The sequence below is a fragment of the Mixophyes fleayi genome, chromosome 9 (assembly GCF_038048845.1).
Source record: "Mixophyes fleayi isolate aMixFle1 chromosome 9, aMixFle1.hap1, whole genome shotgun sequence".
Classification (NCBI taxonomy): domain Eukaryota; kingdom Metazoa; phylum Chordata; class Amphibia; order Anura; family Limnodynastidae; genus Mixophyes; species Mixophyes fleayi.
Window position 1 is genome coordinate 94095186 of NC_134410.1, and position 11774 is coordinate 94106959.

The 11774-nt window shown below is 39.2% G+C and overlaps 1 protein-coding gene across 1 annotated transcript; it reads right to left on the bottom strand.

Annotated features, from left to right (window-relative positions):
- Nucleotides 1-8142: 8142 nt before the first annotated feature.
- LOC142101850 (zinc finger MYM-type protein 1-like) lies at nucleotides 8143-11340 on the bottom strand. Its single transcript, XM_075186286.1, has 3 exons — nucleotides 11278-11340; nucleotides 11053-11146; nucleotides 8143-10813 (listed from the first exon to the last, which is right to left on the bottom strand). The coding sequence occupies exon 3, from the start codon at nucleotides 10798-10800 to the stop codon at nucleotides 8143-8145; it is 2658 nt and encodes an 885-aa protein (XP_075042387.1). The 5' UTR covers nucleotides 10801-10813; nucleotides 11053-11146; nucleotides 11278-11340.
- Between the last annotated feature and the right edge of the window lie 434 nt (nucleotides 11341-11774).

An 11774-nucleotide genomic window follows, 5' to 3' on the forward strand; every position in this document is an offset into this window, starting at 1 on the left:
TACTCTTTTTTTTCCTTTACTTTCCTTAATGAATCAGGCCCATAGATAACAAATTAGTTCTGTATAATGTTCAAAATTGTGATCTAGGTTTTAGCAAAAATATATACTCATTCAATTAGCAAAAATGTAAATAATTACGTTGGTCACAGAAAGATGTTAAAAACATTTTCAACTTCTTGTAGTTGTAGTTTAACGAATAAAGAAGGAAATATTTCAAATCGATTCCATAGCTTGATTAATCCATCTGAGCTGGATGGCACAAATATTAGTATTCCGGAGTAGGAGAAAAAGTCAAAATATAAATTATAATTGGATATTTGTGGCACTGCTTGCCACCCATGTTCCAGAGCGGCAGATAAAGTCCACAGACTGATTCCGCACATGCTCAAAAATGTAATTAGATATTCACAGCACTGTTAACCACCTTATATAAAATAATATGCATGTATCCGGCCCTCACATGAATCCACATAAGGCAGATACAGTATCTTAATGTGTGAAGATGTCCAATCCACAATCAGGAAATCTGTATCAGACTCAAAAACAAATAGCCATAGCGTAGCCTATTTAAAACAAATAGCAAACATATAAAGGGGTAGGTATACAGTGATACAGAAAAAGTCCTTTGACCCGTCACCTGTGTATAGTATAACTTCATGCGATGATGTGAGATCTTCCCCCAAAAGACATATGCTTACAGAAAATATTCTTGTGATAGGCGCATCAAATAACCTTTCATCCATGTATCGGAGGCCTTTTTCCTTATTCCAGACTCCCACAATATAAAATAAAAGGACATGTATCTTGTGCATTAAAATTTTATTATCAGCTTACAAAAAGCTAAAAAGATAACATAAAAAGTGAAATTAGACAGTCCTCAAATATTTATAGATAAAATATTCCTACCAGAGGATGTGTTGATAAAACCATAAAAAGGAAGATGGAGAACCCGGGATAACTTTTTCTTTCAATAGTTCACAAACACTTCTCCAGGTGCAGAACTATGGACAGGGCTATTTCCAACGCATTTCAACTCCTCCCATGGAGTCTTTATCAAGGCTGTCTGATTGTTTTATTCAGTCCAAGTATTTATGCACCAACTAAATTATGAAAAACGCCCAGCTACGATTTGGCACGGTGTTAAAAGAGAGGCTTGAATATCGTAAGTCGTCGATGTTAGTCTTTCCTCTTCTAATCCAAACTGAGGCTTGATTATATGTCCATAGGACTAAATGTGCTCAGAGCAAGGCTTTGTTTCATCATTGGTGTTTCCTCATCTAATCCAAACCGAGGCTTGGATATGTATCCATAAGGCTTAATGAACTAAACTGAGGCTTGGTTACATTTCTTGTTACCAGTCAGAATGACAATATTTAAACATATAGGGGCATATTCAATTAGCTTTCCGGTTCGCGGGATAACGCCGGAACGGCCCGCAAAGTCAATCCACGGTACCGCAATAACGTGGATTTTCGTTCGCACCCCATAGGGTTGCGTACGAAAATCCTCGTTATTGCGGTACTTTATTACCGGCAATAATGCGCAGGTTTCGTGGTAACGCGCATTACCGCGAACCGGAAAGCTAATTGAATATGCCCCATAAAATACAATTGAAAACAAATAGCTTACAACATCATAAATGTTTATAGTAGGGGCTCCATTGAGACACCAAATCTTTGAATCCATCCATCACAGTATATATAGATAACCTCAGAGAAAACAGAAAATAATAAACAAAGTAAACAATAATGAGCAATGTGATCTAAAATAAACATGATTACAAAAACCATTTCAATTTGAATTCAGAGTTGAGTCCCTTTTCGGGAACAAGTATTTTAAGTAAAAAGATCCATTTCCTTTCCCCTTGAGCTAATCTACGAGGTAAGTTCTTATTCCTCCATTGTTCTTCTATTTTTTGAATACCATGGAAACGTATAATATGGCTTGGATCACATGAATGTTTGGAAAAAGTATGCGTCTCAAGATCTTTACATACATTATAAATATTTTCTCTTAATCTTATTTTCAATGGACGGGAGATTTTTCCTACATAAAATTTGTTGCAACTACACTCTAATATATAAATAATATGTCACACATTGCACCAGCTAAACCTGCATTATGGTCACTGTCAGGGCCGGACTGGGACTAAAAATCAGCCCTGGCATTTAAAGTACACAGGCCCACCTTAGTTCCAACAGGAAAGAAAACATGTGCGCGGTGCCGAACAGGGCATGACCTCATTGTGTTGTGGGTGTGGCCAACATGGGGCATTGATACATACATTATAATAATACATTACATTTATCACGCTCTCCCAGCCACATCACGCCACCCCCCAGGCACATTATGACACCCCCAGCCCACTGTACTTATATATTCTTCTGGTGTTGCTGACATCCATAAGGGTGGGAACTTCCTGTAGAGTGAGCAGGGAAGCTCTTTGTCTCACGAGATTACCAAATCTTGTGATACTTAGAGCTCCTCTGCTTGCTCTGCAGTCTGTGTCCTGTCCAGGAACTGGGAGCAGCTATCAGTTCCCTTTCCCTAACCAGAGCTGGATTAAGGCTCAGGGTATTTATGACATCAGGGCCCCTATTATGTAACATGGTTATCATTTTAGACAAATACACAGACACTACTGTTAGAAGCACACAGCTTTGCCTTCACAAGCAGTATGTTGTGAAGCGGGACATACCTCCCAACTGTCCTTGCAGTCGGACCAAATCCTGACTAAGGGAGACAGTCACCCAAATTCAGACTGCCCCACCAGATTCAGGACAGTTGGCAGATTGTCCTGCTCTCTCCTACCTGTATTGGTCACTTTCACCACTTGTAGCAGCTGGTTTCTTTAGCTCAGTTCATTCTTGTCTTGATCCTGGAATATTGGATGCCCTATTTTGAAAAAAAAATGGGTACATGAGATTTAGAAAACTCCAATCAGCCCCAGTGTTAAAACAATAACACTCGCGTTTTATAATTAGGCCTCCCTCCAGTCCCCACAATAATAATATTCACATTTAATAAGTAGACCTATTTCTCTCCAACCAGCCCCAACATTAAATTAACAGTATACCCATTTACTCAAAACAAATTTCCCTCCCTCCAAACAGTCCCAGCAATAAATTAAGTAGCATTAAAGTTTAATAAATATAGTCATTTTCCACAACCATCCCTAATAATTCATATTCACATTTAATAAATAGCCCTCCTACCCAAAATCAGCCCCATATTCAATTGATAGCCCTAAACCACCCCAGCATTAAATTAAAGGTTCCTGCACCTCACCTTAAATAATTAGCCCCCACCTACACTCCACCATTAAATAGCCTACCTCCCACACTATATTAAGATCCTCCCTTCCATCACATATTATATTATAATACTGCACGCACACGCTATATTTAAAATACTGCACGCACGCACACACACACTATATGAACATGGCTAAACGCACACTATAGCAACATGGGGCCACACAGACACACTATTTGCCAAACAGACACACTATTTGCCAAACAGACACACTATTAGCCACACATACAAACTATTTTCCACACAGACACACCATTAGCCACACAGCCACACCATTAGCCAAACAGACACACTATTAGCCAAACAGACACACCATTAGCCAAACAGACACTCTATTTGCCAAACAGACACACTATTAGCCACACAGACACACTATTAGCCACACAGACACACTATTTGCCAAACAGACACACTATTAGCCACACAGACACACCGTTAGCCAAACAGACACACCATTAGCCAAACAGACACTCTATTTGCCAAACAGACACACTATTAGCCACACAGACACACTATTAGCCACACAGACACACTATTTGCCAAACAGACACACTATTAGCCAAACAGACACACCATTAGCCAAACAGACACACCATTAGCCAAACAGACACTCTATTTGCCAAACAGACACACTATTAGCCAAACAGACACACCATTAGCCAAACAGACACACTATTTGCCAAACAGACACACTATTAGCTACACAGACACACTATTAGCCAAACAGACACACTATTTTCCACACAGACACACCATTAGCCAAACAGACACACCATTAGCCAAACAGACACTCTATTTGCCAAACAGACACACTATTAGCCACACAGACACACTATTAGCCAAACAGACACACTATTTGCCACACACACTATTTGCCAAACACACTATTTGCCAAACAATTTTCCACACAGCCACACTATTAGCCAAACAGAGACACTATTTGCCACACAGCCACATCATTAGCCACACAGCCACACTATTAGCCACACAATTTGCCAAACAGACACACTATTTGCCACACAGCCACACCATTAGCCACACACACTATTAGCCACACAATTTGCCACACAGACACACTATTAGCCAAACAGACACACCATTAGCCACACAGCCACACCATTAGCCAAACAGACACACTATTAGCCAAACAGACACACCATTAGCCAAACAGACACTCTATTTGCCAAACAGACACACTATTAGCCACACAGACACACTATTAGCCACACAGACACACTATTTGCCAAACAGACACACTATTAGCCACACAGACACACCGTTAGCCAAACAGACACACCATTAGCCAAACAGACACTCTATTTGCCAAACAGACACACTATTAGCCACACAGACACACTATTAGCCACACAGACACACTATTTGCCAAACAGACACACTATTAGCCAAACAGACACACCATTAGCCAAACAGACACACTATTAGCCAAACAGACACTCTATTTGCCAAACAGACACACTATTAGCCAAACAGACACACCATTAGCCAAACAGACACACTATTTGCCAAACAGACACACTATTAGCCACACAGACACACTATTAGCCAAACAGACACACTATTTTCCACACAGACACACCATTAGCCAAACAGACACACCATTAGCCAAACAGACACTCTATTTGCCAAACAGACACACTATTAGCCACACAGACACACTATTAGCCAAACAGACACACTATTTGCCACACACACTATTTGCCAAACACACTATTTGCCAAACAATTTTCCACACAGCCACACTATTAGCCAAACAGAGACACTATTTGCCACACAGCCACATCATTAGCCACACAGCCACACTATTAGCCACACAATTTGCCAAACAGACACACTATTTGCCACACAGCCACACCATTAGCCACACACACTATTAGCCACACAATTTGCCACACAGACACACTATTAGCCACACACACTATTTTCCACACAGCCACACTATAAGCCACAGACACTATTTGCCACACAGACACACTATTACGCAAACACAGAGACACTTACCTTTTAACATCCAGCAGCAGCACTCTGTGCGCTCTCCGGCAGACGGAGAATCAGTGACTGCCGCCTATGCGAGCAATCACATGGGACGGCACCAAATACAGATATCCAAGTAAACTGATCCCAATAGTATAGACACCTTAACTTTTCGTTTGTGCCCAATGTATTGTCAAAGAACTGTCAGTGCTGCTATAATTGTAAAAACCCCTGGGTTCTCAAATGCCGAAGGCAGCTGTAATAGAATCCTACAGCAAAAGGCTTGACGCGTTTCTCGGCTCTGAGGCCGTTTCATCAGAAGCTGAATCCCATTTAGAACTACCGCAGGTATTTATCTCATCAAGCTAGTGTCAGATGATTTAATTAGTCCCATCCACTCGCTAGCTGTCATGTGACCTCCACTGTTGTAGTCACACGATCGGGTTACATGATTGAACTTGTATAAAGGCACCCGGCAATCCATTCAAAAAAGGTCTCTATTTGCATAAGTGCCCATAATCAGGTATATTTAAAAGGGTCTACATTCCAACTGACAGCATGTGAATCGGCAGCATAAATACATAATACTACAGATACTACATAAACCAAATGTTTTTAGACAACAGTGTTTTTATTAGCAATAAAGAGTCAATATAACTATATTTTAGTTGTATAGTATTATCTTTATCAATTAGTTGTTAATTCAAGGTTGCTGTTGCACTTGGCATTGTTTTTTTTATTTATAAATTTAAGAGAGGTAGGAGGTTGCTCTTGACCCAAGTAGCACGCATACTTGACAGTTGGAGAGTGCGCTTATATGATATACATTCCTCTTCTGAATAACTCGGTTCTCCTGACTGGTGCACGAAAAGCCACCTAGGGTTATACCACCGCTTGCCACCAGAAATCTGTGACAGGATGGGCCGCCTATGCTACCTTGTCTGTTGTTGCTGGGAACCGGCTGGGCTTACTTTGCTACCATTCCCATTTGTTACTCCAAATGCGCCCCTATAACCGCAGTAGGAGGGCTTACAAATGCTGCCACCACTGGACTTCAGTACCAGGTTCCTTCTGGGTAACTGTCACTACTAGGGTACCCCATCAGTTTTTTCATGTAACACACACATATCAACTTTAAATTTCAGTGTACAAATAAGCTATCAAGTATTTGTGTTACATGAAAAAACAGTCAGTATTTAACTTATGTGCAAAACAAAACACTCATTTGCACACCTTGCATTTAACATGGTTTTGTCCAGGAGACTGAAATAAGGATCCTCTTCATTTAAGATCCTTAATGAATCGGGCCCAATGAAGTTAATGGTGTGTATGAGAAGAGGGTGAACAGCAGTCTACAAAGCAGCAGAGAGATCATTGCAAATGATTTTGGAGACTATTGGAGGTTAATTATTTTTATGATACATTAGTAAAGAATCAAATGACAATACATATAAACTAAGAGAGTGCTATTTTTCTTTTAGTTCCTTGGGTGATGACCAAACAATAAAGGCTAATTGAAGAAAAACATAGGCAGGGTTTTTGGATTTTCAAGATGGTTAAAGGTGTGATAATACAGGAAATGCAGTATTCCAAACTGACTTACATCTTTGCTTGTTGGACAACAAAAAAATAAAATTAGAACCACAATATAAGCTCATAAATTACTTCCATGTGTGTGCTTGTCTACCCATTTGTGCAGATGAAGGTGGCCATGTAATATAACATGCAAAGGCTTGTGTTATGCTCAACACAGTAGTATCCAGAATACTGGCTTTTGGGTTTCATGTATATATTGGTTTTGGAGTGTTGGATGTGGTGTGTTTTTAAAATTGTTAATAATGCCATCATGTATTAAACCCGTGGATTGCCTAATGTTGGCTAGGTGGAAAGAAAAATCAATGTCTGAATTAGACAGATTTGGAAAACGCAACCTGAATGCTGGTCACACACTTAAAAAGTGTACTAAATTTTAATTTATTTCAAACAATAGATACTTACATTCAGGGCTGCCAAGAGGAATTCAGGGCCCCGGTACAGAAACTTTATGGGGCCCCTTAAAGCAGGGAAGCAAAAATTTTGCCGCCGCTCTGCGGCGGCGGGAAAATTTGGGGCGTGGCTATGGTGGGAGTGGTCACACAATTGGGGCGTGGCTATGCATAATTGAGGCCGGCCCCATGTCTATCAGGTTAAAAGCACTAGTCCACCCTCCTACCGAAAAAACCTGCATTGCTGCGTACACCATTGGTGCAGAGCCCGATTGCCGGAGCATGACATATGTCCAAGCAGTCCTGAGTTACTCAGGACAGTGACCTAAAAATATATGTTTCAGTGTAAGATATGCAGATGTTATAATGAAAAAGACAAATATAAACAAAACAACTTTATTTGTTCTTTACACCAGACATGTATAAAATAAATACAATATATTTTTGTTACAGAAAGATAGAGAAACTTAGCTTTGGCATGTTAAAACTTTAAACATAAATATCAAAATAATTTAGGTGCAAAAAAATAAATAGTAAAATCAGTGCAACTGTAAATACCTCGGCCATAGAGACATCTCCAACCATGTGTAAGTGTCATATCCCCAGTTACACATTGACGTGATGAACTATGAAAGTAAACCAACATACAATATACATTTTCAAAACTGCCATTACATCTGACAGGTAAATTAAAATAAAATATATTAGGAGGTAGGTTCGGAACATATAAGTCACAATACAAAATTATGATCAGTGTTTCATTGAAACAAAAAACCTAAAAGACCCTTTTAATTCTTAATATCTAGGTGGCCAGACTTTTTCCAGCACTGAATTATAATATCTGGATCCATTACAGTAGAGCTTTACGAGCTTTACGACTTGAAAATAAATCGATAATACTTGAGAAATCGCAATTTCTGGCCAAGCTAGCCTCTATTGATAGCAGACCTAAATCATTTAAACGATTCTGAGTCATTGTTGATCTTAAAACATCTTTTATTCTTGAGAGACAACTGAAAGAGCGTTCAGCTTGAGCCACTGTTACGGGTATGGTGCAGAACAACCTTAAGGCAACAACAATATTCGGAAACAGGCGTTCAAGCTTCTGGTGCTTCAATTTGTTTAGGAGTTTGATAGGTGAAAGAGATTCTTCTCCTAAATTTGATTTGTATATTGATTTAAGGTGTATTAGCTCATCACAAATAGTTTGGGTAACATCATCTTCGTATCTTTTTGGAAGCTGGTTTGCCTTTTCTCTAACTTCTTCATCCTCTACCTCAGGAAAGAGCCATAAAATACTGAATAAAGAATTTATGGCTTTTGCTGCATCAAATCTTGTTGTCATATTGCCTATGACGCTGTCCAAAAGAATGTGAAATACTTTGCACTTGAACATCTCTTCTGGGGTTGAATTAGAGAAAGATTCTTCAGTTGATGATTCATCAAAAAATCTTCTCCTTTTTCTTTGACGTCTTTGCTGAAAAGATCTAAACTCAGTTGGTATATTTAAATTTTCAGCAACCAGTCTGGATTCATTTAAGAGAGCTTGCCAATTATTTCTAATTGCTTTTAATTCATCTACCAGACTGGAAAGATTTTCAACTTCTTTATCAATTGTGGTATTTCGTGCTTGCAAAACTGTGCTTCTGTAATTTATAGCTGTAAGGACTTTTAGCCAAATAGATGCCATCAAAACACAATCAAAAGAATCCAAATATATGCTTACAGAATCAAGATCTGTTCGAATTTCTGATGTTAGGTTAAGTTCCAACACTGACTCAATTGCCTTTTGGATCCCAGGAAGTCTTTCAGCAAAGGGTTTGACACTCTCTACCCTTGCAGACCAACGTGTATTTGACATGGAGTGGAGTGAAGCACCGATGTTTGCTTTCAAAATTTCCCACCTCTGAGGACTGCCACTGAATATATTATACAGCTTTTGTACAATGCCAAAAAATGTCACAACCTCAGGACAACATTCTGCTGCATGGACACCACACAGATTTAAACTGTGACAGGCACAAGGAGAAAAAATAGCCAGAGAATTTACTTGTAAAATTCGAGCTTGGACACCTTTGTATGCTCCACTCATGTTAGAACCATTGTCATAGCCTTGTCCACGACAATCATTTATTGGAATATTACGTTTTTGAAGCGTTTCCAGAATTAAATCTGCAATAGCTTCCCCTGTTTTTTTATTGCAGTTGACAAATTCCAAAAATCGTTCTAAAACTTGATATTCATTGTTTACGACAAGAACATAACGCAAAATGAAGGTAGTTTGTTCCATGTGTGCTGAGTCTGGTGTTGCATCTACAATAATAGAAAAATACTTTGCATTTTCTCTCTCCTTTAAAATGCAGTTAAACACATATTCGGCACAACATGATATGAATTCATTTTGAATTTCTGCTGACAAGTAATGTACTTGTAATCTTTTTTTCTCCATTTGTGCCTGTTTTACTTTTTTCAAATGCTCTGCAAGCAAAGGGTCGTAGTGGCTTACAACTTCTAACATTCCTAGAAAATTGCCATTTTTTGGATGTCCAATTAGGTTGCTTGATCCTCTAAAAGCCAGTCCACGTTCTGCAAGAAACAGAACTACATCCAGAAATCTTCGCAATAAGGCTTTCCAAACCTCGGTTTCATTCTGGATTTTGTGCCATAATAAACTATCAACTGTCATGTTTTTTTCAAGATTGGTTTGCAAATCTCGCCAGTCTACATAACATGTACGATGGTTATTACTATTTTCATGGTCAGGTATTTTATTGTACAGTTTTTTATAACCTTTCGAAGGTCCCCAACCGATTTCTGTTGTCAAAACTGAACGATGTGTTACTGGGAGCTTGCTGAATAAAAAACAGGGAAAGCAGAACAAAGCTTGCTTACTCTTACTCCAAACTAACCAGTCGCGAGGATATTTTTCTTTGTTTGGTAAGTGAAAATTTAATATATAAAAAGGAAATTGGCTGCCATGTTTATCAGGTGGGAAAAAGGTTGGGTGTGGTTCTGGTCCCTGTCGTACGGCATCTTCTATTTGGGCCACTGAGAAACCTGGTTGCAGAAGGCCTATATCACATTTCAATAGCTGCCTGTTGCTATCTAATTCGATATCAGATGCCCCCTCTGAGTAAGCTGTGGAACAAACCTCAGTAACATCACCTTTACGTGCAGAAGTTAAGTGTGCAGAACTTGTATGTGGTTCTGAAATCAGTGTAGTGTCTGTGCCAGAAGCACATGTTAGCATACTACTTGAACCACTAACATCATCATCATCATCATCATCATCAAGAACAATAACAGTTAGATTTTCATTAACTTCATCAATTCCACTTGTTATTGTTGAAGATCCAGCCACCTCCTTCTGACCTTCATGCTCAGACAAATGAGAGGAAACAGTAAATCCTACACTTTCAAGAGTTCTCCGACCTTCACTGGTCCTTTTGTCTTTTGCTTTTTTTTCTTTACGTTTCTGGGCGCCAGATTTATGATGATACAAATCCATGGCGAAGCTTCCCCTAAAATGAATATATATAAATATATATATTAGGGGTATGTAGGAGGAATTGCTGCTTAGTTTCTGTCTGCCTCATCAAGACTTGGACGTACCTTGGTAGCTACATGGAAGCTAAATGGCGTCTTAACTAATTGCAGTATACACATGATAATGGAAGAAGCAGTCACGGGTTTGGATTAGATCTCTAAGTATACCTCTAAGCAATGCAAATACCTTATAGTTTATAAGAAAACAGCTTACCTTGTTTGTGGTTGAGATCAAGTTGCTCCAGGCTTCACCGTTTCCCCCTGAGGTCACCGAGCTGTGCTCTTCCTTGTAGTGGTGGATGTCAATTCTACCCGGACAAAAAGAATTTGCATTTTTGGCATATATAAGCACATACATACACTAAGACACAGTTGTGCCTTATTCAGTTGCGCGTGTTGTATCTTGTGTGTATAAAGGTCTGTGCATGCTCTATCCTACCTGTTATTACAGCTTCCACAGTCTGCTGCTGGTTTCTTGTCCGGTCACTGGAATGTTGGGGTCTGTTTGGAAAATGTATAGGTACATGAAATATGCAAAAGAGAGCAATAACTGAACACTGTACATAACACAGATCACGCAGTATATAGGGGCACTTATGTGTGACATTACATTTCTTGCAAAAATGCTAGGAGACAGTTGAAGGAGGAGGATGTAGTGCATGTACTGTATTGCATACATTGTACTACTCACAAAGGGTGCATGGCTTTGTCAAAATAGGGGTGTGGTGGTCCACCGCTGTCCCCATAATGTATTGCTACCATATGTCCTCTTTACCCTCTGTAATTGTTGTCCTTCTCCTCTTTGCCTGTAATTATTGTTCCCCTGCTCCCAGTGTTTCTTAATGTCCTCCACTCCCACTTTAATTTTTTGTCAACATTATATCATATTTCTTCCTTTCCCCCTGTGTCATCTGTGTGACTGATTAATCATCCAAT

Coding starts and splice junctions, on each gene's coding strand:
- LOC142101850 (XM_075186286.1), bottom strand. CDS start 10,800: ATGGATTTGTATCATCATAAATCTGGCGCCCAGAAACGTAAAGAAAAA.